The sequence below is a fragment of the Cyprinus carpio genome, chromosome B8 (assembly GCF_018340385.1).
Source record: "Cyprinus carpio isolate SPL01 chromosome B8, ASM1834038v1, whole genome shotgun sequence".
In the NCBI taxonomy this organism is placed as follows: Eukaryota; Metazoa; Chordata; class Actinopteri; order Cypriniformes; family Cyprinidae; genus Cyprinus; species Cyprinus carpio.
In genome coordinates this window covers 4,398,533-4,424,924 of record NC_056604.1, presented here as the reverse complement: position 1 = coordinate 4,424,924, position 26,392 = coordinate 4,398,533, and the positions used below count along the sequence as shown (strand labels likewise).

At 34.8% G+C, this 26,392-nt stretch overlaps 2 protein-coding genes across 2 annotated transcripts; both read right to left on the bottom strand.

The window, feature by feature from the left end:
• Window positions 1–1,583: 1,583 nt before the first annotated feature.
• Window positions 1,584–2,795, bottom strand: LOC109094715. Its single transcript, XM_019108434.2, has one exon. It carries the CDS (start codon window positions 2,764–2,766, stop codon window positions 1,783–1,785), a length of 984 nt encoding a protein of 327 aa, XP_018963979.1. The 5' UTR covers window positions 2,767–2,795; the 3' UTR covers window positions 1,584–1,782.
• Window positions 2,796–11,472: 8,677 nt separating this feature from the next.
• LOC109094555 (coxsackievirus and adenovirus receptor homolog) lies at window positions 11,473–26,377 on the bottom strand. The gene is made up of 6 exons (XM_042730397.1): window positions 26,241–26,377; window positions 24,277–24,382; window positions 19,910–20,073; window positions 18,377–18,597; window positions 13,376–13,546; window positions 11,473–12,030 (listed from the first exon to the last, which is right to left on the bottom strand). The coding sequence occupies exons 2-6, from the start codon at window positions 24,350–24,352 to the stop codon at window positions 11,784–11,786; spliced, it is 879 nt and encodes a 292-aa protein (XP_042586331.1). The 5' UTR covers window positions 24,353–24,382; window positions 26,241–26,377; the 3' UTR covers window positions 11,473–11,783.
• Between the last annotated feature and the right edge of the window lie 15 nt (window positions 26,378–26,392).

The window sequence follows — 26,392 nt, the reverse complement described above, 5'->3', positions numbered from 1 at the left end:
AAGGTTCAAAGCTCCAAAACGATGCAGTGAAGTTTTTGCATCCAGTACTCATTAAAATGCTTGCTTTGGTTGTAATGAATGTAATAATTATGAACCCACTTAAAAAATAATTTCTTTATGAATGAGGAAAGCGAAACTGACCTGAGCAGAAAACGTGTAATGCTCAGTAGAAATCTGTAACTCTTTTACTACACAAAGCTCCCTCGGAGTACTAGTGTGGAAAAGAAAGGCTGATGAAAAGTCTGTCATTAATGTTTCTATGCTTAATGAGCCTCATGAATGAGTCTGTCAAACTCATGTAAGAACCACTGTGCTGCTTTATGCAAACATGTGCTGAAAGGTTTTGTAGTACTTTTTAATAAATAAAAAAGTCATGTTTGATGAACTGCATGCATGCACTTGCACAAAAGATGCTGCAGAAACTTTCAGCACACAAAGTTTCTTTACACAAAAGACAAGGAACGAATGTTTTTATACTTTATTCATGTCAACCACTGACAAGTTAGGCTAACACAAACCTTTAAGGACTAGTATAGCAGAATGATTGTGCAAACTTTCATAACACAATGTGCAATAACATCTAAAGCTCAGAGCTGAAAGAATATGAGTTATAAAATCACACTATCATCTCAGATGAAAAGAAATGTAAAACTGCATTCTGTCTGGAAAAAATAGCAAGAAGCTACTATTTTATATCATTTCTATGAAGTTAAACTTTATTTTTTTATTAAATAAATAAACATTTTTAAATAATGTTTTTATATTTATGATCGTTATAATTTATATAGATTAGATTTTATTTTGAACTATTTTATTTTCACGTCTCCAGACTTCCCACTGGGTCCCTAAAAATAGCAAGAACTATATAAATTATATCAATCTGAGCTCTTTTTGATGATGAAATAAACGCAAATATGTATAAATATTTTATAACTTTTATTTAAATAAATTTAAAACACTTATGCCACGCTTAAAATGTCTGAATGTCATTGCATTAGATGAACAAAGAAAGCAAGTGTTTGTTTTAAAGAAAATTAGCACATTAAAGTTTAATATCTCAGTAAAGTTTAGCTGCCACTTGCTTTTTTTTTTTTTTTTTTTTTAGTTAAGGTTTAAGTTTTTAAAGACTTCTTACTGGGTCTCTCGGGGAAAAATAGCAAAAAGCTACAACTATATCATTTCTATTAAACTAAACTCTGGATCTCTGATTAAATAAATGCAGATGTTTAGAAATACTTTATGATTGATAGAAAGTATTAAGATTACACTTAAAAATAAAGTTTCTTTATTGGCATCAGTGGTTCCCCAAAGAACCTTTACCATCCATGGAACTTTTTCATTCCACAAAAGGTTCTTTAGATTATTAGAATGTTCTTCACACTAAGAAAAAATGGTTATTTTAAGAACTGTTCGGTGAAAGGTTCTTTTGGGAACCAAAACTGGTTCTTCTATGGCATCGCTGTGAAAACCCCCATTTGTAACCTTTATTTTTAAGAGTATAGGATAGTTTTATTTCTGAATGTCAATGTATAAGATAAAAATTACCAAAGCAACTGACCTTTATTTTAAAGACAAATAGTTGCCAATTGCTTTAATATTTAGTTGTTTATTGCAATACCATTCAGACATTGTGTTGTGCCTACTGTATATTTAAAATCACTTTTTCTGCAGACCATTTGAAGATCCGAAAGTCAGATGCCGTGCAGATTCGGAAGAGTTCTCACCAGGTCTCTCTCAGGAAAAATAGCAAGAAGCTCCAAAACTATATCATTTCTATCAAGCTCAGTGCCCATGGCTGTGCTCATGCGGTTCTGTTTTGACTTCTTCCACCTTCATGCTGCTGAAACAAGGGTACTCGTCTAAAAACAGGTTATAGGATGCGATCAGTTCCTTCCAGTAGCTTTTCTTCCCGTAGACCAGCACGGACGCGCTGACCGTGGTGTAGATGCTGGCGAAGAGAACGGTCAGGGCCAGTGTGTTCTGCCTCATCAGCACCACCGTCATCTGCGCGAAGATGTCCACGATCAGGAAGATCACGTACACCACCACCATACTGAGAGTCATCTTGATGACCCGCATCTGTGTGCCGAGCTTGGGCCCGTGGGCGCCGTTGCTGCTGGCCTTCATGTCCAGCAGATGTTTGGCCAGGTGGTACGAGATGGAAATGCTGCATTTGACCATCACAATTCCCGGAATGATGTCGGAGATGATCACGTAGTAGAAGATGTAGGCGAGTCCGGTGGTGTCGGTGGGCATGATGGACCCGCAGTCACTCAGTCCGCTGCTGGTGCCGTTGTAGTAGGTTAACACGCTCAGCAGAGGAACGCAATTGGCGAAGCCGCTCACCACGATCACTGCCAGGGCCATGTGGACGTGTTTGACGATGGCCTCCTGGATGCGCGTGTAGCAGTGGACGGGCTCCACCACCAGTTTAGTGCCGTAGTAGAAGGTCAGGAACGCCGTGCTCCAGAAGATGATGAACTTGACACTGAAGATGAGCACCAGCAGGATGGCCCCCGCCAAGCTGATGCGGCACACAGTGTCGATCACATCCAGTGTCTGCCATAAGTACGTGAGAACCTGCAGGGAGATGCTGGCCAGGGAGATGGCTGTGATGATGAAGTCGGCTGGGTTCAGTCTGTGCTTCGCACTCTTCCGGTAGTTCCTCTGGTTGATCAGAAGCAGGTACATGTTGAAGAAGATGGTGAGGATCGCCAAGAAGCCGGTCAGCACCCAGGCCGCGAGTTTGTCCAAGGACGACAGCATGATTGATCGCCCCCTCTGGACAAGTGCGGTGGTCTCAACATACACATAGGAAAGAAAAGAGATCTCTTTAATACAGTTCTATTTCTGCAGAGACATTACATTTAGATCTTTAGATGTTTCCCCTGAGAAAAAGACCCCAGAGGACCAGAAACAGTGTTGTTACTGTTTACCAAAAATATAAAAAATAGTTTTCAGTAATTATGAAGTAAAATAAAAAATTTGATGAAAAACTTAAATGAAACCTGTTAGCTTGGAACCTTTACAATAAAATAAAAGTTTAATTGAAATAAAAATAAATTTAGCTAAATATTTTTTTAGAAAGGAAACTAAAATTATAAATATAAAAGGTTAAAAAATACATAAATGTATATGAACACAAACATGTTATCTGTAAACCTGTGTTATTGTTAACTGAATCTATTAAAATAAAGCAATAATAATAATAATATTAATATAATATTAAATAATAATATTAATAATATATATGTCTGTGTAATGTTTACAAAATACTCAAAGTTTGTTTAAAAATAAAACTTTAAGATTATGGTGAAGTACTAAATCTAAAATAAAAATAAAGCTAAAAATAAATAAATAAATATATATATATATATATATATATATATATATATATATATATATATATATATATATATATATATATATATATATATATATATATAAACAAATTTTAAAAAGACAAAGGCACACTACAACATTAAAATTAAAATGAAAACTAAAATTTAAAAGCATAAGCTATTTAAAAAAAAATGATAAATAATAATACAAAATACCAAAATAAAACTATAAAGATACCAAAGTCTGCACTCAAAGTTCAGAGTACTCATCAGAGATTCTCATCAAAAAAGATCAAATGCTCTTACCTGCTAGATATTTAATTTCTTTTCCAGCTCTATAAAAACTATTGACTCACATTCTAGTAAAAACATGGCACATCATACACTAAATGAATATGAGAGCATACATTTTCCCTGTAAACATGCATACACTAAAAAGAGTTCCAATTCCTTCAAAAATAAAATTTAAGTACCTTGTTTTGGAGGCCTTAAATATTTTCTCTCATCTTCACTGTGCTCAAGCCCCTTGTGCATTTAGGAGATAAAAATACCAGAAAATGATGTTCTGTCGTCATTGTGAAATGCGTTTTTTTTTTTCTTTTTTTAAGAAATAGTAAATGATAGGGAGAAAATTGAAGCTGAATTGCTATGGTTGGTGCTGAAAGCTCTTGACAATAGCAGCCTGTCTTTTATACTCCAGCTATGAGCCCAGATTTGAAGGATGATTTCAGACACTGACCGTAACCATATTTAAAGCAGTGTGTTTTATGGCACAGAAGCATGACTAATCATTTTAACCACCATCCAGACATTGTGGTTCAACTCAAATGGCAATTGGGATCCGGTAGGTATGTCATTTTGTTTATTTTTACACTCACATGCACATCTATACAGGTGCACATGCACAAAAACATGGTAAAATACTGGAAAAAGCATGATTCAAACACTGGTGTGGTGATCATTCAGCCAGAGTCATTTACTTTCTGATATAGTAAGCTTTATGTTATCACAATTCTACATTCAGTAACTTAACAATATGTGTTTAGAGCACATTTATATATATATATATATATACAGGTCCTTCTCAAAAAATTAGCATATTGTGAAAAAGTTCATTATTTTCCATAATGTAATGATAAAAGTTAAACTTTCATATATTTTAGATTCATTGCACACCAGCTGAAATATTTCAGGTCTTTTATTGTTTTAATACTGATGATTTTGGCATACAGCTCATGAAAAACCCAAAATTCCTATCTCAAAAAATTAGCATATCATGAAAAGGTTCTCTAAACGAGCTATTAACCTAATCATCTGAATCAACTAATTAACTCTAAACACCTGCAAAAGATTCCTGAGGCTTTTAAAAACTCCCAGCCTGGTTCATTACTCAAAACCGCAATCATGGGTAAGACTGCCGACCTGACTGCTGTCCAGAAGGCCATCATTGACACCCTCAAGCGAGAGGGTAAGACACAGAAAGAAATTTCTGAACGAATAGGCTGTTCCCAGAGTGCTGTATCAAGGCAGCTCAGTGGGAAGTCTATGGGAAGGAAAAAGTGTGGCAAAAAACGCTGCACAACGAGAAGAGGTGACCGGAGCCTGAGGAAGATTGTGGAGAAGGACCGATTCCAGACCTTGGGGGACCTGCGGAAGCAGTGGACTGAGTCTGGAGTAGAAACATCCAGAGCCACCGTGCACAGGCGTGTGCTTTTGAACCAGAAACAGCGGCAGAAGTGCCTGACCTGGGCTACAGAGAAGCAGAACTGGACTGTTGCTCAGTGGTCCAAAGTACTTTTTTCGGGTGAAAGCAAATTTTGCATGTCATTCGGAAATCAAGGTGCCAGAGTCTGGAGGAAGACTGGGGAGAAGGAAATGCCAAAATGCCTGAATTCCAGTGTCAAGTAGCCACAGTCAGTGATGGTCTGGGGTGCCATGTCAGCTGCTGGTGTTGGTCCACTGTGTTTTATCAAGGGCAGGGTCAATGCAGCTAGCTATCAGGAGATTTTGGAGCACTTCATGCTTCCATCTGCTGAAAAGCTTTATGGAGATGAAGATTTCGTTTTTCAGCACGACCTGGCACCTGCTCACAGTGCCAAAACCACTGGTAAATGGTTTACTGACCATGGTATTACTGTGCTCAATTGGCCTGCCACCTCTCCTGACCTGAACCCCATAGAGAATCTGTGGGATATTGTGAAGAGAAAGTTGAGAGACGCAAGACCCAACACTCTGGATGAGCTTAAGGCCGCTATCGAAGCATCCTGGGCCTCCATAACACCTCAGCAGTGCCACAGGCTGATTGCCTCCATGCCACGCCGCATTGAAGCAGTCATTTCTGCAAAAGGATTCCCGACCAAGTATTGAGTGCATAACTGAACATAATTATTTGAAGGTTGACTTTTTTGTATTTAAAAAACACTTTTCTTTTATTGGTTGGATGAAATATGCTAATTTTTTGAGACAGGAATTTTGGGTTTTCATGAGCTGTATGCCAAAATCATCAGTATTAAAACAATAAAAGACCTGAAATATTTCAGTTGGTGTGCAATGAATCTAAAATATATGAAAGTTTAATTTTTAACATTACATTATGTAAAATAATTAACTTTTTCACAATATGCAAATTTTTTGAGAAGGACCTGTATATATAGGAACAATTTAAAGTATGTTGCAGATTTTATTCCAAGATGTTCACATGTGTTATAGACAACAAATAAAGTTTTTTTTTTTTTTTTAGACTGTGAAATATATGAATAATATATTTTATATATGACAAAATAAGTGCATTTAAAATATAAATATATTTTTTAAATATCTTCAAAAATATACAAAAAATATCTATCTATCTATCTATCTATCTATCTATCTATCTATCTATCTATCTACAGTATCTATCTATCTATCTATCTGCTTTATTTTTGTGTACATTTATTTTGCATGATGGGTATTACAGGACACAGTTTATAGAAAATCTGCCTTTTTCACACCAAAAATAAATAATTGCGTTAAATATTTCAGACTGATGGGATGTAGATGAACATTTATTAGAGGTTGACCTTTTTGAACATATTTTAACAGGGCTGTAGGCACATATTCAGTAGGCTATTGGAAGGAAAGAAACTGAGATTTGAATATGTATTAATCTTTGTTTCTATGCCATACGCCGAATGGCATCTGCTTAAACCTGCTGTTCTCAATTATATTGTATAATTATTCAGATGTGCCCAATGTAAATTAAAGCCAAATTTTGTGGCAGTCAGACTGCTTTGCCTGCACCCGTCCTTCCTGTGCTAATGCACCCTGGATGTCCAGAGGTTTTATTTGACTAGCACACATGCCACCCAAACACATTACGAGGAGATGAAGTGCTGAGAAAGACTAGACAAATATAGCTCGCCTGACATTCACATGCAGCATGCGCCTTAATTGGAATATGGCTGTTTAACATGCAGCAGATAACGCAGCCAGCCTAAGCGTGCTGCTCTTGATGAACTTCGGTGCTCTCTGTTAATTCTGTTGAAAACATTCGAACACCTCCAGCGGTCCTTGCCTTGAGCCAAACGTCTTCTCGTTTCCTTAGCAACCCAGCAGTCAGTTTCCTCTGATAGTGAGAATACTTACATGACCCTGACATTTTACCCACAGATCTGACAGATTAAAGCCTCGGATAATCAGGAGAACCTACAGTATTCTGTTTGTGAATACAACCATCTCATAAACCATGAAAGCTGTTATGGGTATTAAATAATATATCACAATGCATTCATATAGACCGATACAAAAGTGATTTAATCGGACAAACACACAACTATAGTTCATTTTAAAGATAATTAATGGTACATTTACATGTCCTTCTTACTAATATACTGGAGAAAATATTAAACTGACTATTTTTAAAAGATGGAGTCATGTGAATTAGTTTTCTTTAATCAAAATTTCACTTTAAACTAAGCATTGGTGGATTTTAAGTCATTTTATTTGTGTGGCTGTTCATTTATAACATGAAAAACACGCTATTTATTAGGCAATATGAACATTTATGATTCTCTGCTCAAACATATGTTAAATTATTTTATAGGGTTTCTTTGTAAAAATCCATTTCACTAAAAGGTGTCTTACAGACATCATCCGTCAGGAAGTGACATCATTCCAGAGGGACAAACTGCAACAGCACCAACACAAAATCACTAGGTATTCTATGAATTATGAATTTGTGGCATTAGTTGGTTTGACTCACTTTAAAGCAGATAAAATAATAGAAATCATTCTAATAGAATCAAAATATCAAGTTGATATCCATCATCCTGTTCATTTTCCTGCCATAGTGTGAATAAGCCATAGTAGCCTATTTCTTTAAAAACAACACAAGCATATTTATTTTTTAAATTAAAGGGTTCAAATACTACAGGAACAGGAATGAGCCATAAAACAACAGATGAGTAGATAAAACCTGATCTCATAGTGTATAATAACAATATCATTTCTGTCAGGAAGCCATTAGTTTGGGCTTTTTGCTCTTATTGGATACAGTCACGCTTTACTGAATGCACTTAAGCGATCCTACTGGATTGAAATCAGAGACAAAGTCTAGAAATTGTCTCAGTGAATCATTGCACAGCCAAAACAAAGTTTAGTAACTCACCACGCACCATTTGTGAATAATGACCCACATTGCCTGCTGTTATTTCTTAAAGCAATCATGCACAATTTTTGTTAGTTTTTTACTGGTGGCCAAAAGATAAGCAAAAATCCATTAGACGTACACTGAATATGAGGCTTGAAGGTGTACTCTTTAAACCAACTTCCTAGCAACAACTTAGCAATGTGCCATTCAGACTCAAAACTCCTTAGCAACTACATAACAGTCTTGGCAACAACCCAGAATAACCATGATTTCTGCTCTCGCGCTTACTTTAGAAAGTCAAGCTGGTGTAAAAATGATGGTTTGCAAGGAAAATCATTGTACTCTTTCTTGGTTTTCTTCGCATCAAAATATTGATTTTTCGTGTCTAATGAACCCTGGCAAGGAAAATCGTGTTTGCGTTGTGCAATTAAATGTGAATTAATCTGCGTTCAGTCCGTCACAAAGACAAAAACACTGTGTATGTGTCCCTGAAACACGTCGTGTAAATGCGCTTAATTTCATTTCAAACTCCATTTCATGTCGTTCTCCCACACGCTTCTGATTTTCCATCTATTCCAGACCTATTTTCTCATAGGTCATTAGTCAAACAACTTTGAAAAAAGTGGAAAAGAAAGAAATTGATTAGAGCTGAACAGAGCATTAGGCGAGCTAGTGACACTGCAGCCTGGGGGCGCTCTTGCACAACACTACTGCAGTGCATTGATTGACCTGCCTGGAGGCAGATGCGAACCAAACAGAGCAAACAATTTCCTTCCCATCATCTCCAAATCACACTGCTGATTTGAACTGAATGCTTCTCAGTGCAGGTGCATCACAAGGGAAAAAACCTATTAGAAACTAAGGCCTTTATGAATGCAATCACCACCATGCAACACTAAAACCCACAGTTATTTTGGTTATTTGAATCAAAATAAATGTTAACTCAAAATGTGATATTTTTTTTATTTTTTATTTCAGCTGGCTGAAAGGCAACTCTTCTTAAAGTGCTAAAATAACCAAAACTATATAATCTAAGATAAATAGAAACAAATATAAATAAAATATCTGATATATAATAACTTATCTAAGTTATAATATATAAACACTTTTTTTAGACATACTTAAAAATAAACAAAACAAATAAAAATAACAGAACAAAAAATACTAAAAGTGACAAGAGAAAATATAAAAATAAAGTATAAATATAAATGTAAAAAAAAAAAGTAAAAAAAAAAAAAGTTTAACCTGATTTCATTTCAGTCACTCAGTGCTGTGCCAATGACATAAAACATTATGGCTGTCATTGCTTTTTAAAAAATCTAATTTAAATTAATTACATATATACATTTTTAACAAATTAAAATCATTACTGCAGCGAATTAATGCAGAAAAATATTAGATAAAATATTATTTTATTTAATATCATTCAACCCAAATCCATCGCTGGCAAACAGTCCACAGAAACTCCCTTGACAATCAGGTTTGATCTGTCTGACATAGACTTCAGTCTGGAACACACAACATGACTTTAGGCCAGATTTGCAGTCTGGACGAGTGGACACTAGTTGGCGAGAGTCAGAGCCAGTTGCAGAGTTCGGGCAGTCGGGCTTGACAGATTTAACACAAAATCACGCAGTGTATGGTGGGCACAAGCTCTGTACACACACAACTCATTTTGTTGCTTCAGACTCTGATTTCATCCAGTCTGAGGACATGAAACATGTTTAATATTTGGAGCTGATTTTAGAACACGTGTTGTTTTGATTTGTCATGCCTCTCCTAGCAACGTGAGTTTGTTTGGAGCAACTTGAAAGTCTGGTAGTGTGTGAATCAGCTAAATACGGAAAACGTTTTATGTGTTTTGGCCGTTCATTTACATGACAATGAATTGTGGGGGCTTGAAAACAGGCTTCAGAGTGCAAGTTTCTGAAAACAATACCATTATCGTCTCTGTGTAGCCTAAACTGCAAAAAGCAAATTTGTTATAACTCCAAATATTGTGCAAATGCTTATTGTGTGTTCAGTCATTAGGTGTTCAGTCTATCCACCTTTTTCCTCAACGCGGAAGTAAGCCTATGGGTGAGACTTCGGTTTCATTAGCCACTATGTGTAAATAACGAGGAGAATAACAACGTGCAGTACACGGTAAAATTGTTTGAAGTACAAACCAGTGTGTTCTTAATTAAGATAACAGATTAAAATAATATGATAGGACACATCAACTGTCAATATCAGGCAGCAAAACAAACGGTTTTGTACAGCTAAAAATAGTTTGACGCAAATGAGACCAGAAGCTAGACCCATAGAATTTACAAATGGCGGCGCCCAGTTTTACGTCAGGAAAAAGGTGGATAGGCATCTGCGAGTATATACTTACAGTAAATGTGTATATGTGTGCAGATGTGTAGCTGACATCGCCAACTAGTGGCCTGGTATGAATTACACATTGTTTTAATTCGTTTTTTTTCAGATCTGTGTGAACTCTGTTTTAGGATCATTGTTGTCTGTATGTGAAATTTTTCAAAAACCAAGGAAAAAGCTCTACATTTTTAGTACAATCATTGTCATGTAAACCTACCCAAAGTTGTTCCAGTTTTTCTCTATAACCATTTACCATGTTGGCAAATGTATGATGCCTACAGTGTTTAAAAATCTGTTGTAAAAAGAGTTGAATTTCAGCCTTTAAGGGGCGCTTGTACAAGACCGTCTGTTTTTTTTTTTTTTTTTTTTTCTTCAGTTAGATAAACTGATGTAGCCTACAAACTTTGGCCTCTTGATGCTTTTCAGTGTCTATACCACAGTAGCTGTTTTTTAAAGGATATTTTTAAGGATGTTTTTTAGGATGGTGGAAAACTGTCAGGAAAGTTGAGGTTTCTCCCAGGGTTTTGCTTTTTCTCCACTTCTGACACCTTGTGAAGTTTTTCGTTCCTTGCCTTTGGCTAACTTGCTGGGGTTTACAGAAAAACGTACCAAGACATCATTTTCTTTTAATTGAACTTCCAAATGAGCACCTTCTGGAATTTGGGGAATTATTATTGCAATATTTTTCAGCAAAGATGCTTTGAAATGTTGTCCATTGTGAAGAGTGCTACATAAGTAAATTTGACTTGAGTGGAGGAACAGGACCGGGACGTGTCATACTGTTTCAACGTGTCAAGCTCAGACTGGTCTAGCTCTTTTTGAACTAAAAAAAAGAAGAAGAAAAAAAAAACAAAAAAACAACATTCCCTTTTCAATTAGGTCCTTTAAACTGCTCTGATGATAGGAACATCCCCTATTACAAAATTTGCATATGGGTCAGGGGGCATGAATAATTTAGTCTTTTTTTTCCCTTTTTTTATAAATAATCTAATTTTGAACATTTGTAAAAAAAAAAAAAAAAAAAAAAAAAAAAAAATGTGTTCAAATAAGAATATCATTATTTTTATATAATGTTTTATATAATATAATTTGATATATTTTATATAATCACCCTTGCAAACAACCACTCAGATGACACTTTAAGTCTCTTACTTTCAATCTTAAAAGACTGAATTTATTGAGAAGTGAAAGGGTTTGTTAGTTTAATATATTCAAATTATTACCATGACCACATTTTCCTAAATGCTTATAAAACAATCATACAAAAATACATCAACACAACTATACACATATATTAGAAGATCTCTATCCTGAACATAGGAAAATTCACATATGTGAATATTCTTCTGTACAGTTTTAACATTCTCCCATCTTGCCATGGTCTTGCACAGTATTGCATCTTTTGAGTGAGTTTAATCTTTTCAGTGCTGTGTCCCCTGGCAGGACGTCGGTGGTTATACAGGGTATCCATATCTGCTGTCGTATCTGAGCGGAGGCCTGTGATCAGACGCAGGCATGCTGGCTTCCCTTTGGACTCTGCCGCGTTCGGTGTGGGTACTGCTGCGGCCCGATTCAACCCGTGTGACATCGGCTTTGCCCACAGAGCTGTAATGGATCCCCGAATGGACACGATAATTCAGTATAGAACGGAAGCTGGAGTTACGGCTTCCCGGGCGACTCTCCGGAGCTGCAGCGTCCTCCCTAAAATACGGTAGAAGAAAGGAACGTGTCACTTGATGTTATCCAAATTTGTATTTACAGTATAGCCGAAGTAGAAAGAGGTCACATACATATATCTGGGACTAATCCAGTTGAGATAATCATTATTGGGTGTGGTTGTGATTGATGTATAACCAGTGTTGCTGATTAGTCAGAAGGCTTTTACCCATGATTTGTTGTGAAACATTCTTCAACTATGATCTACTTCTGCAGCGGAAGGGAAAGTTTTGAGCATGTAGTCAGACAGTATGTCAGTGTTGAGCCCATTCAAACCGCTCAGGTTTTTGAGCCAAAAAGACTTTGAATGAATTTCCAAAAATCCCCCCCAAAAGTTGTTTGTTGTAAAAAAAAAAAAGAAAAAAAAACAGTATGATCAGTAAGTCATGGCAACTTATGTTTTTACATTGTTCTAACTCAGCAAAACATTTCTCAACTTATTTTGATAATTTTTAATTTGTGATGAAATGCGCTTGTTGCGCTTTGGTGATTTTCACCCTTTTTAAGCAAAAATATGTAATTTAGCCGGTGTGATAAAGAACCAAGGAGTTCTTTCCATTATTTTTTAACAAAATATTAATTTGTCAACACAACCAACAAGTTTTTGCATTTCAGGGAATATATGTCCATCAACCTTTTGCGAAAATGATGTTTCAAATACAATATGCATCTTTAAAAGTGATTCCAGAAATCAACACTTTAGCAGAACTAACATACACTACACTTTACAGTTTCATTCCTATCTATATTTGCATATTTAAAAATAAGATTTCAGAAACTTGTGATACAAAACAGTTGTCTTAATGCACTGCGATTAATCAACTGGTGAAGTATGGTTATATCTATTAGTTTAAATTTGTCCCTATTCACCTGTGATGTCTTGCCTTAATATTCTGGACTTGATACAGCAAAGGCATTAATGATGCATGTTCCCACTTTGGCTTATAATTAAAAAGTATATATAACTGGACCTTCTGGTGAAAATGACATATGGTGACATAAGCCAGGCTTTTCCAATCACCCTCCCCTGCAAGCTCTCGATCATCTGACTCCATTTTTAAATATAACGCCCACATTTCAACATTCAATCAACCATCGATGCATGCAGACAATAAATATAATTATTCTGGACAAGAATTTTTCACCAAGAATTATTTTTATAATTTTATTAAGTTTTTCCCTTGTTTTAGGTAAATTGTGGCCACAATATAAATTGAAGCCATAAACTGTTTATAAATTGTAGCCACAATTTAACTGTTGGAATTAATTCTTAATTTGGGGCCATTACTTCAGTTTCATTGCAACTTATAATAAACCAGCAATATCTCACCTGATCTCATTGGCAACCTCTTTTTCATAGCGCCGCTTGTTGCAACAGCAAATCAGGAGCCAGATTAGCAAAAGGAGGAGGAGCAGCAACAGCAATGCACCTATCACAGCTCCAGCAATCACTCCCGCTTTATTGGTTGCTAGAGATAAAAGATTTAGATAAAAGACAGATTATGTAGTGGCTCACGCTTAACCTGAGAAACAATTAATCTGAAGTTTCACAAAATATTCAGTCTTACGAAATCATCTGGAGAATAAATAGGTTTATGAAAATAACATGTCATAAAATCCTCAATTGAGCAAGTCTGCATATTTCATTCAAGGACACATACTGCATAATGGTCTCTATAAATAGATAAGCTACTGCAGTTACCCTGAATATGAGGTATGAACGCTGAACAGAAATGAGCAGAATACACAAGAGAATGTCTGGATTTCTAGATTTAAGGTGATTGGCATCTGCTCCTGTTGCATCACCTTTCTTTTAAGGTGTGTTTACAGTGTTGCGCATTACAACCAATTACACGCGATTCTGTTGAGCTTATGAATGCAACAGCCAATCAAAGGCATTCAGATGAGTCATCACTGAAACACCTGAGTTTTGTACAGTGTTATGAATTCTGCACTCTCGCGAATACTTATCATAAACAACAAAGCAAATATACGTACCATGTAAGTAAGACATTTTAAGGAGATGGTTGATGTTGTTGGGCCGAGTATTACTTCTGTTGTTAACAGTAGTCTCAAAATGGAGTTGTTTTTAACAGGTCTTAAGCAGGCGGTTATTCAGCCACTTCTTAAAAAGCCTAATTTAGACTGGCTAGAACTGAAGAATTATCGGCACATCTCAAAACTACCATGCCTATCAAAGATTTTAGAAAAGGTGGTCTATTCCCAGTTAATGTCATTTTTAAGTAGGTATGAGATCTTAGACAAATTTCAGTCCAGTTTTAGGGCAGGTCACAGCACTGAGTCTGCACTTTTAAGAGTTGTTAATGACCTCCGTATAATCAGAGATGCAGGAAAACCCGGCAGCTCTGATTTTATTGCACTTAAGTGCAGCTTTTGACACAATTGATCACATGATTCTTATAAAGTGGTTATCCCATTTAATTGGAATTAGTGGGACAGTTTTACAGTGGTTCAAGTCTTATCTGTCAAATTAGTGGGTTTCATTCCATCTATATTTGCATTTTTAAAAATAGTTTTTCAGAAACTTGTGAAAAAAACAGTTGTCTTAATGCCTGCGATTAAAAATGGTAAAATAGGGTTATATCTATTAGTTTAAAAGTCCTTTTTCCCTGTGATTTCTTCCCTTAATATTCTGGACTTGATACAGAAAAAGGCATAATGATGCATTTCCCATTTTGGTTTTAAAATTAAAAAGTATATAAAACGGGACCTTCTGGTGAAAATGACTTGGTCTAAGCCAGGTTTTCCCAAATCCCCTCCCCTCAACTCTCATCACTGATCCATTTTTTAAATTAACCCCCACAGACAAATAAATAATTATTCGGACAAAATTTTCAAAAAGTTTTTTTTAAAATTTTTTTTAAAGTTTTCCCTGTTTTAGGAAAATTTGGGGCCCCAAAATTAAAAATTGAAGCCATAAACTTTTTTATAAATTGAGCCACTTTTAACTGTTAAATTAAAATTTTAAATTTGGGGCCTTATTTCATTTTCTTGCAACTTTAAAAAACCACAATATTTCTCACCTGATCTCATTGGGCCCCTTTTTCATGCGCCGCTTGTTGCCCCACAAATCGGGGCCGATTAGCAAAGGGGAAAAGGGGACACAGCAATGCACCTATCCAGCCCCAGCAATCACCCCCGCTTTATTGGTTGCAAGATAAAGATTTAAAAAAGACAATTTTTATGGCCCACCTTAACCTAAAACAATTTCTAAAATTTTTTAAAAAAATTCGTCTTCAAATCTCTGGGAAAAAATAGTTTATAAAAATACATTCAAAAAATCCTCAATGAGCAATCTGCATTTTTTCCTTAAAGGGAACATATGCTAATGGTCTCTATAAATAAAAAATACTGCAGTTCCCCTAATATGGGGGTAGGAAGCTGAACAAAAAGACAAAATACCAAGAGAATGCTGGATTTCTAGATTTGGTGATTGGATCTGCTCGGGGGGCATACCTTTTTTTTTAAGGTGTTTTACAGTGTTGCGCATTCACCAAATTCCCGCATTCTGTTGAGCTTATAAAAATTCAAAAAGATCAAAGGCATTCAGATAGTTCACTAAAACCCTGAGTTTTGTACAGTTTATAAATTCTGCACTCTGGAATATTTATCAAAAACAAAAAAGCAATAAAACTAATTAAGTAAAATTTTAAGGAATGGTTGTTTGTTGGGCCGATATTACTCTGTTGTTAACAGATCTAAAAATGGGGGTTTTTTAACGGGTTTTAAAAGGGGGGTTATTCAGCCACTTTTTAAAAAAGCCTAATTTAGACGGGGCTAAAACTGAAAATTACGGCACATTTTAAAAACACCGCCCTATAAAAGATTTTAGAAAAGGTGGTTTTTCCCGTTTTTGCATTTTTAAGTAGGTTAAATCTTAGACAAAATTTTCCATTTTTGGGCAGGTCAAGGCATCCCATTTTGATTTTTAGATGTTAAAAAGGGGGAAAAACCCCATCGAAAAAACAGCGTTTATTAACATGTATTGGGGCTGGACAATATAGAACATAAAATGTCTCAATATTTGAGTCTTATTTTTTCATTTTGATTTATGACATTTTACATACATGCTTTAAACTCACATCAGCCCTGACTGCATTCTGGCGTACAACACCAGTTTTTAACAGTCTAAATTATTCCTCATATAGATAAAATCAAGCCATACAATTTTTTCCCCTCATATCCAGTTTCACAGAAATGCGTCACATTTAAGGAAGTACAGTAGGCTGCGAATGCACTTTCATGTCGACACTCTCATATCTGTGAGTTGCGAGACAAGGAAGGACTGTGAAATTTGTGTCACGCTGTTTAGAAAACTGAATGGCCATATGAAAAAAAAAAAAAAAAAAAAAAAAAATATATATATATATATATATATATATATTTATGTTGCCAGCAAAACTGTCAAATATACTGTGGTAATATTCAATATAGTGTTATTATAATTAACTAAAACTATAAAACCATAAAAACTAAAACTTAAAAAAAACCAACAACAACAACAACTATATTTATATATATTTATTTATTTCAAAGTTTTATTATATTTTATATATTATATTTTATTATATTTGAGTTAATGTTTATTTTATTTCAGTTAGCTGCCAGGGCAACATTTCTCATTTTCATTTAGTTTAATTTTGTGTATTAAATAAACTAAAACTTGACATATTTAAAATCCCAAACTAATAAAAAATAAGAACAGAAAATATAAAAATAAAAACTAATTCAAAATATTAATAAAAACTATAAAGGTATCATTATAATTTTGTTGTTGTTATTATTATGAATATTGTTTTGTTAACTGGGGAAAAAAACTAATATGGATCAAAAACTTAAAATATTTTACATGGCTGTTCATTAACTAACAGTCCAAAAACTATAATATATATACATACAGTACTCAACATTTGAAGTGGATCAAAAAAGTTCAGAAAAGTTATCCTAAGACAATAACGCGTTTTGGTTTTAGGACAACTCTGATGAAAGTTCATGATCCACTACAAATGTTGACTACTGTACACTACTGTTCAAAAGTTTGGGATCAGAACAATTTTTAATGTTTTTTAAAGGAGTTTCTTATGCTCATCAAGGCTGCATTTATTTGATCAAAAATACAGGAAAAATGTAATATTGTGAAATATTATTATGATGTAAAATAAGGTTTTTCTATTTTAATATACATTCATTGCAGTGATGCAAAGCTGAATTTTCAGCATCATTTCTCCAGTCTTCAGTGTCATATGATCCTTCAGAAATCATTCTAATATGCTGATTTATTATCAGTGCTGGAAATTGTTGTGCTGCTTAATATTTCTTTGGAACCTGTGATACTTTTTTCAGGATTTTTTGATGAATTAAAAGATAAAAAGAAGAGCATTTACTTAAAATAGAAATCTTTTCTAACAATATACACTACAGTTCAAAGGTTTGGGGACAGTAATTTTTTATTCATTCTTTTTTTTTGAAAGAAATTAAAACTTTTATTCAGCAAGGATGTGTTAAATTTATTAGAAGAGATAGCAAAGATTTATATTGTTTGAAAAGATTTATATTTTGAATAAATGCTGTTATTTTTAACTTTTTATTCATCAAAGAATCCTGAAAAAAGTATCGAAGTATTAAAACAAAAAAACAAAAAAACACCATTGATAATTCTAATTATTGTTGCCAACATTGACAGTTCTAATAATAAATCTGCATATTAGAATAATTTCTTAAGGATCATGTAACACTTTATACTGGAGTAATGGCTGATGGAAATTCAGCTTTGTGTCACAGAAATAAATTATATTTTAAAGGATATTAAAATAGGAACCATTATTTTATATTGTAATAACATTTTGCAAGATTAAAAATGATTTTTTTCTGTATTTTGATCAAATAAATGCAGCCTTGATGAGCATAAGAGACTTCTTTAAAAAACATTACAAGTCTTACTGATTCCATACTTTTGAACAGTCGTCTCTCTCTCTCTCTCTCTCTCTATGTAAATCAAATGGAAACAAGCTAGTCTAAAAGTGAATTTTAGACTACAGTATATACTGGACTCTTGAATGCTTACAGCACCGAGCCTGAGTTTTACAAGAGGGTGGAAATCATTGAGTCTCTAGACAGACGAGGTGGCGGGGTTGGGCCGAGGTTAGCAGAGGAAAACAGGAGGCAGATGTGAACAAAGAGCATCCACCCCACCTACCATTCTAGTCATGTCATCATGAGCGACTGAGTGAAAGGGGCAGGCAAGGGTGGAGAGAACCGGTAAAACAGAAACCGGCTTGATTAGAATGTCAGAACTGGTCAGCAGAGTCACAGAATGAGCATATCCTCACCCAGCACTACTATAGTCACTTTTCTCGAATCGATGCCGGGTGTCTTCTTTACTTTGCACTGGTACGTGGCTGTGTCTGAGACCTTGACGCTGGAAATGCTGACCGTGGCGTCACCGCGGCTCGGGTCGCCAACAAACTTAAAGCGACTCATCAGGTCTGGGCTTCCTAGCTGGAACTGTTTCCCTCCAGTGTAGGATAAGATCTGTCAGACAGAGAAACACAGCTCAGTGAGTCTTATCTAATAAAACAGGTCTAACCACCTGCCGTCATTAAGACGGAGCCTTACGCAAAGATTTCTCCGAATCTCCACACGCATTCCAGGAAAGCCTGGGGTTAAGCGGTTCGGACAAGGTAGAAATGGGGAAATGACAAAATCCATCAAGATGATACGAATAATGAGGTGGAGACTGTGATCTCCATGGAGCTGAGAAAACATTCCTACATTCTTGTCTTATCAAAAACAACAGATGTTATGTAAAGAACAGCATGCTTTCTTTGCACCTTTCTTCCTTTATTGTTCACTTTAAATGGTTATGCAGTGTGACAAATATTCCAGTCTCTCAATTAATATGAGTGTAATTTTACTGCCATTACCATTTAGTCCAAGTCAGTGTTATATTAGTATTTTAATAAGATGCTATTCAATTTTTTTTTAATTATTATTTTTTTGTTATTTTAACTGAGTTCAGCGTGGAATGGGAATTTTTCGCTTTCTAAAATAAATGAGAATTTTTTTATTTTAAATTTTAATTCTAGTTGGAATTTAGTAATTTAGCTTTGTCATTTTATTTGTTTTTTTAAACATCTATATAGTTCATTCATTATTTTTCATTATATTTTATTATATTTAAAATATCATTACATTTTACTTGAATTCAGTTTTATTATAATTTATATTAATTTGTAATTGAAATCTGTATATAATTTATTTTAATTAGTTCATTTCAAGTATCGTTCTAGATTTAGTTAACTGTAATACGGATAGTATTGTTGATGTACTATTAGTTTAAATTAATATTTTGAATTAGGTTTTTTATATACTTTGTATGTTGCACTTTTGTCATTTGTATAAAATATAATACAATTATATTTATTTTAATATTGTATTATATATAATAATAAATTATCAAGAAAGACATACATTATTGATTTTATTTTAGTTAACCATTATTTTATTTTTATCATAATTTGTGGGGGGTTTTAGTTATTGAAAGTGAGTTTTAGTTAATATTAGTTTTAGTTGAAAGTAATGAAAATAACCCTCATATGAGTATATAAAAGCGGTTTAAAAATGCTATTTAAATAGATGTGGCTTCACATTGCCGTTAACCTTATGCCTTCTGAGAAACATCTTAAGAAGTGTATTTTAAGCACATTCTGATGCTTTCGAAAGACAACGGATCTATTTTCATTTTTGTTATTTCTTAAAGATGCTAGTAACAAGCCTGACTATCAATACAGGATGTGCTTGAATGTGCTTTAATTTCTATCCTGTATTCTCAGCACTCTCTCACCAACTCATCTTTCTGGGTCATGTCTTGACTGACACGTGTCCACTCGATGTCCAGGTCTCCGATATCTGCAGGATCCAAGCTGTATGTGCAGCCCAGAGTAACACTCTCATCCTGGGCTTTCTTGACTGTCTGTGGTCCTGTGGATGTCACCTGCACCGCCAAAGCTAAAGGTTCACAGATAGAGAGAAATACATAATAATGGATTAATGATCATTCATTTTGAATTGAATTTCCCCTCTATACATTAATATAAGTCAGTGGTTCTCAACTACATTGCTTAAAGCCAGTAAACATTTTTATTGTTCTGCCTTAACTACTTATGACTATATGGTCTATTGCATTTTATCATTTGCATTCAAAAACATTTTCCTATCAGAACTGATCTGTTGTTACTCACCAGTTGAGAACCCCAGCTGTAAAGCATTTTTGGCACATTGATTTATAGAGCCCATATTCTATGCTTTGTTTAAAAGTCAAAGTTTCTTGCACCAAAAACAGACGCAATTTGTTTTCAAACAAGGTATTTTTGCAACACGTTCTCAATCCCAACTCATCACATATTGACACTTGGTCAGGACCCCTTGGCATACCTTTTTGATGCGAATTTTTCAACATGCAGGGTCCACCATTGCTTTTAGTGCTGTCAATTAATCGCATCCAAAATAAAAGTTTTTGTTTACATATAAGTGAAAGTGAAAGTGAAAGTCGTGACATTTGTCAAGTATGGTAACCCATACTCGAAATTGGTGCTCTGCATTTAACCCATCCAAGTGCACACACAGCAGTGAGAAGTGAACACACCGTGAACACACACACCCGAGCAGTGGGGCAGCTATATATCCAGCACCCGGGGAGCAACTGGGGGTTCAGTGCCTTGCTCAAGGGCACTTCAGCCATGGGTATTGAGGGGTGGAAGAGAGTGCTGTTCATTCACTCCCTCCCACCTACAACTCCTGCCAGCACCGAGACTCGAACCTGCGACCTTCTGGTAACAAGTCCAAATCTCTAACCATTAGGCCACAGCTGCCCCTATAGTGCTGTCAAATGATTAATCGCATCCAAAATAAAAGTTAATGCTAAAAAATGCTGGGTTAAATACAACCCAGTGCTGGGTGAAATATGGACAAACCCAGCAACTGGGTTGTTTTGACCCATTAGTTGAGTTACTACCCAGAAGGTTGGGTTAAACATTAAACCCAACTGCTGGGTCAAAACAAACCAGAAGCTGGATTTGTCCATATTTCACCCAGTACTGTGTTGTATTTAACGTAGCATTTTTTTTTAGAGTGTCTTTATATATACATACTATATATATATATATATATATATACACACACACACAGTACACACATATATTATGTAAACAAAAACTTTTATTTTGGATGCGATTAATCGTGATTAATTATTTGACAGCACTATTTACATAATATATGTATGTGTACTGTGTATATTTATTATGTATACAGTATATAAATTGGGAGTGAGAACGTGTTGGCTTTTGCAACTGGACATTTAACATGCAGATTAGCTCTTTTATGATTAGCTAACTGCTTTGCATGAGAGATGCACATCAGTAAAACTTCCAAGTTGTTGATTAGCCTTTTGATATGTGATCGTGCTCATAGTTATGATGCCATTAACTGTGATGATTTCTGAAGAAACCATTTTTTTGCAGCTTAATTTCAATAATTGGTCTGAGGAAGGAGTGGCATGACACCATTTATTTCAAAATAGTCCTGTTTTCCATGATATACACTTTCAAAAACAGATCAAGAGGGCAATTTGGTATAATGAATCACGGCTGCTAATAGTGCCGTTTATTTGCACATTCTGTTCTGTCTGTGATAGAAAATCTGCTAAGTGCAATTTTCAATCTTGTGGGTTGGTTCTGAGTGCTAACTTGTGGAATATGATGCTGGACAGACCAAACTGCGACAGTCTGCATGCATCACTCTACCGTCGCGATCCAGACACCATCCATCGGCTCTTTAAATGCTGAAAGTGCACTTGACGACATGCTGAATCTGGATATATGGCTGCTTGTAACTCTCTTCTTCATTATTTGATCAATTATCTGAGCCACGATCACTAGATACTTTTATCACAGACTAATAGCACAGCATTAGCCGCACCGAGCAGAATACTGTAAATACAAAACATTCTATATTAAGCCTAAGTTGCATAGAAAAGAGGCATGTTTACTCTGAAAGCAAACTTAGTGCTCATGGTGTAATGCTAATTTTAGTCCTTGCGAAAGCAGTTTGTGTTTGTGACTACCACAGATTTTTGTGCTTAACTTTGTCTAATAAACTGTTCTAAGAAGAAGCATTTTTTTTTATTAATGTTTTCATTAGGTTATAAAATCATTATTTCTGAATGTTTTCTCAATATTCTGAATATACAGATATTTTTTTTTTTTACTGGTAACATTCTATTGCATTCTTTTTCAAACATTGTGGAAGCATTACTTTTGAATGTTCTCTGAAACAAGTAGCAATGTTAAAAAACAAAACAAAAACAAACAAACAAACAAAAACAGATGATTGTCTAACTAAAACGTTTCTTACACACACACACACACACACACACACACACACACACACACACACACACACACACACACACACACACACACACACACACACACAAACTTACCAAGAACAATGTATAAATAATGTTTTTGTGCTAACAGTTTGAGAACATTCGGAGCTAACAAAATATGTTTTACCAATGTTGTGCTAATGTTCCTGTTAAGTTATGAAAATGTTATTTTTGAATTCTCTTTGAATGTTTTAATACGTCCGTTTTTATTTAATGTTTTTAAAAACATTCACATTTTTAATCTTGGTTATACAAATGAAAGGAACTTTTGAGTTTTTTATTTTTTATTTTATTTTGTTCTCTGAACATTCTGAAACAAGTACCAACATTAAAAAAAATAAATAAATAAAATGTTAGATGCATGTCTAACCAAAACATTTCTGAAAAAAAAAAAAAACATTCCATGAATGATGTGTTTATGTGCTAACCTTTTGAGTACATTCCCAGTTAACAAAATATATTCTAAGAAATTTTGCTAACATTCCCAATTATGAAAATGCTATTTCTAAATGTTCTCACAATGATCAAAAAGTTTTTTTTTAAATGCTTTACTTTTTTTTTTTTGGTTATGTGGTCGAGGGGAACATTCAATTTTATCATTTTGCGAACATTATGAGAACTTTTGCATGTTCTCTGAACCTTCTGAAGTTAAGTAGTAACATTTAAAAAGCGTTAATACATTTCATGTATTAATATTAATATGTTAATACATTCCAACTAATACATTTCAGAAAAAAAAAATCCACAAATTATGTCCAAGTAATATTTTTGAGTATTTTCTTTTTTTTTTACATTATTAAAGCAAATGTAAAGTTAACATTAGTGAAAGCACGCTTGTTCATAATTTTGAGAGAACCTTGCCAATCCATTGGCCAAAGTTCTGAGAATGTTATGTATTTAAAATTGGACAAAAGGCCACCGCTGTCATGGTCATACAAATGTTATCAAACAACAACGGTTTACTGTTATCAGAAACTGACTGGCTAAATGAAAAGACGTGATGCCTGAAACAGCAATAAGATGATCTCTGCAATATGAACTCCACTGTCCTCAGATACTCCTGTCAGTCTCAAAATCACCAAAAACTGCTTTGAGTACAGATGAGCAATCTTTGCTAGGGGAGTCTGCAATTTTTTTTATTTTTTTGGGGGGGAAGAGAAATGCTACAGACTGTCGAGTTCGTCTTGTTCTTAGCACCACCAAAACAACAGAACATGTCAGACGACTGTGTCATTCCTGTTAGTATTGCACATTCACACAAAACACAGGGAGTGTCTGTGTGATTTATGGATCGTCTCTCTCAGCTGGAATAAAGACAGTCCAAGCATGAATGTGTTGAGCAACACGCTGGGTTAAAACTCTGAGAGCATCAATGTATGGTAAAAAAAAAAAAAAAAACATTTTCATGCTCTATAATTTCAGTACATTTAATATGCTGCAAATCACGCTCACATATAATGAATGACCTTATAGTTTCATGCACACTGCATCTGCTGCTTTTTAAACTCTGAAATGCACATGCAAGTGCATTGAAGTGAATCTCAGATCCAGTAATATTCAGGGCTAGAATTTGCATAAAGTAGAGTGGGAGGCCAGTGCAACTTCTTAATATGCAGGGTTAATTTATGCATACCATGGTCACACTTAGACTGACTGCCGTAGAAACTCGATACAGCCCACACAAAGTGAAGAGAAAAGTGACCTTTAACCCAGAAAGCCCTCAAAGAGACTGTTAAATAAATTAATAAAAGTAATATTTTACACACCTGCATGATTCAGACATACTGCAGTGATGTATAATGCAGCCAAAGGTAAGGGGGAGTTAAACCAGAACTTGCTCATAGCCAAATGTCAGCTTCTCTCACAGAAAACCTGGGGGAAAAAAGCACAGACTGTCATTGTCCCTCGCTGACTGGACACCTCATTTGCAAGCGTGAATCATCTGATTCTGATAAGGTTCTCACATATGGCAAATTCAAATGTCATTTTAGCTGAAATGAAAAAGTCTTGAGTTTTGATTCAAAGGTGGAAAAAAATGAATCATCTATCTATCTATCTATCTATCTATCTATCTATCTATCTATCTATCTATCTATCTATCTATCTATCTATCTATCTATCTATCTATCTATCTATCTATCTATCTATCTATCTATCATATTTTTTCAACTAGAAATCTCTCTCTGTATATGATTAAAGTGAAATATATATATGATAGACAAAAAATATTTAAAATATATTGTCTACTTTGAGGATAATATTCTATATTTACTATGTATATAAAGTTTCAATTGAATCATATTTTTCTTGTCTATTTTATAAAAGCAAAAATATCTAAAAACATCATTATATATATATATATATAAAAATAACTGTCTCAAATCCAAAGAGATATTCTTTATAAAAGTTAAGACTCGTCCACACCCCCCTGAAACGGCTCATTCTAACATGCCTCCACCTCTCTACGTCAGTATGTGGGAAGATTTGCATAACGCCGCCCAGATGTTCACGCAAAGCACTCAAGATGCTCACTCAAGGCCGCGGTGTGTGATGCTGTTTCGTTGAAAAAGTGAATCTAGTTTGTTTTTGCCTTCCAAAAGAAGACATGACTAGAAATCAGGTTTATATCATGTTTATAATGGGGTTTATGTCTCATCGATCCGGCCGGATAGGGCATCACAATATGTTAAAAGGCGTAACATTTCCGTCACATGCTTGAGGCATTCAGCCAATCACAACACGCTGGATAGCTGGCCAATCACAGCACACCTCGCTTTTCAGACCGATGAGCCTTGTATGAATCGACGCGTTTCAGAAAGGTGGGGCATAGAAGAGAAACAATAATATGCAGTATGTGGAAAATAATGTGTTTTTTTTTTAACCTTAAACTGCATAAACACATTTCATTACACCAAATACACAAAATAATGTTCTTTTTAGCAGCATCATATGACCCCTTTATTTATTTATTTTTTTAAGTAGCATTTAGCACATTTTAAAATTCACTATAAATACTTTGAAACAGGAAAAGTCCACTATCAACCGACAAGTGTGGTAGGATATTTTGACCAGATGGGCAAATCCAAATCCTAACATCTCAAACACTGTCTGGCTGATATTTCTGCCTATTACTATTTGCATGCATGTATAAAATGCAAATCACTCAAGAGAATGCCAGTTCATACAGTATATGACTCAAACATTATAATGAGGTAGAGATAGAGTTATCAGAAAGAAAGGCCCCTCAAACCTTTGTGTCTATAATTTCAAATATCATTTAAGGAAGAAATCATGTGCCAATGTAGATGCCAATAAAACACACATTAATTAAACCTTGAGGAAGAGAGTCCCCTAAGTGAATAGAGCTTAAACATGTACTGTACACACACACACACACACACACACACACACACACACACACACACACACACACACACACACACACACACCTTTCACAATGAAATCAGACTGTTTTTAATTCAGTAAGCCTTATTTAAGCACTTGCTTGCTGGCGGTCTACAGTAATCATTTCAGTCTCATAAGAAATTAAATAAGCCAGAAAAACTCATTAATGGAGGTCAGAGCAGGCAAGAATTTCATTTCTGTTAGCTTTAATAAAGGGTAAAGTCCAAACTGCAGTCCTTCCTATCACAACAAGCTCAGTTCTTTTGTTAACATACAGCTTACGTAAACTCAAAAAAGGGATTTCTGCGAAACAAATAAAAATTACCTCTTAACAGAACAACCAAATGCAGAGTAATCCAACAAACTCGGCAGAGCTATGAGGTGTTTTCTTTGCTAGTTCCTCTATTCGACTCTCACTCTCACCTGAAGCAGGTAAACAGGTGTTTCCTCTAAGGCTCCGCCCCCTCGCAGCATTCC

Coding starts and splice junctions, on each gene's coding strand:
- LOC109094555 (XM_042730397.1), bottom strand. CDS start 24,352: ATGAGCAAGTTCTGGTTTAACTCCCCCTTACCTTTGGCTGCATTATAC. Junction 18,598..19,909: donor TGACCCAGAAAGATGAGTTG/GTGAGAGAGTGC, acceptor TCTGTCTGACAG/ATCTTATCCTACACTGGAGG. Junction 12,031..13,375: donor GAGGTTGCCAATGAGATCAG/GTGAGATATTGC, acceptor ACCGTATTTTAG/GGAGGACGCTGCAGCTCCGG.
- LOC109094715 (XM_019108434.2), bottom strand. CDS start 2,766: ATGCTGTCGTCCTTGGACAAACTCGCGGCCTGGGTGCTGACCGGCTTC.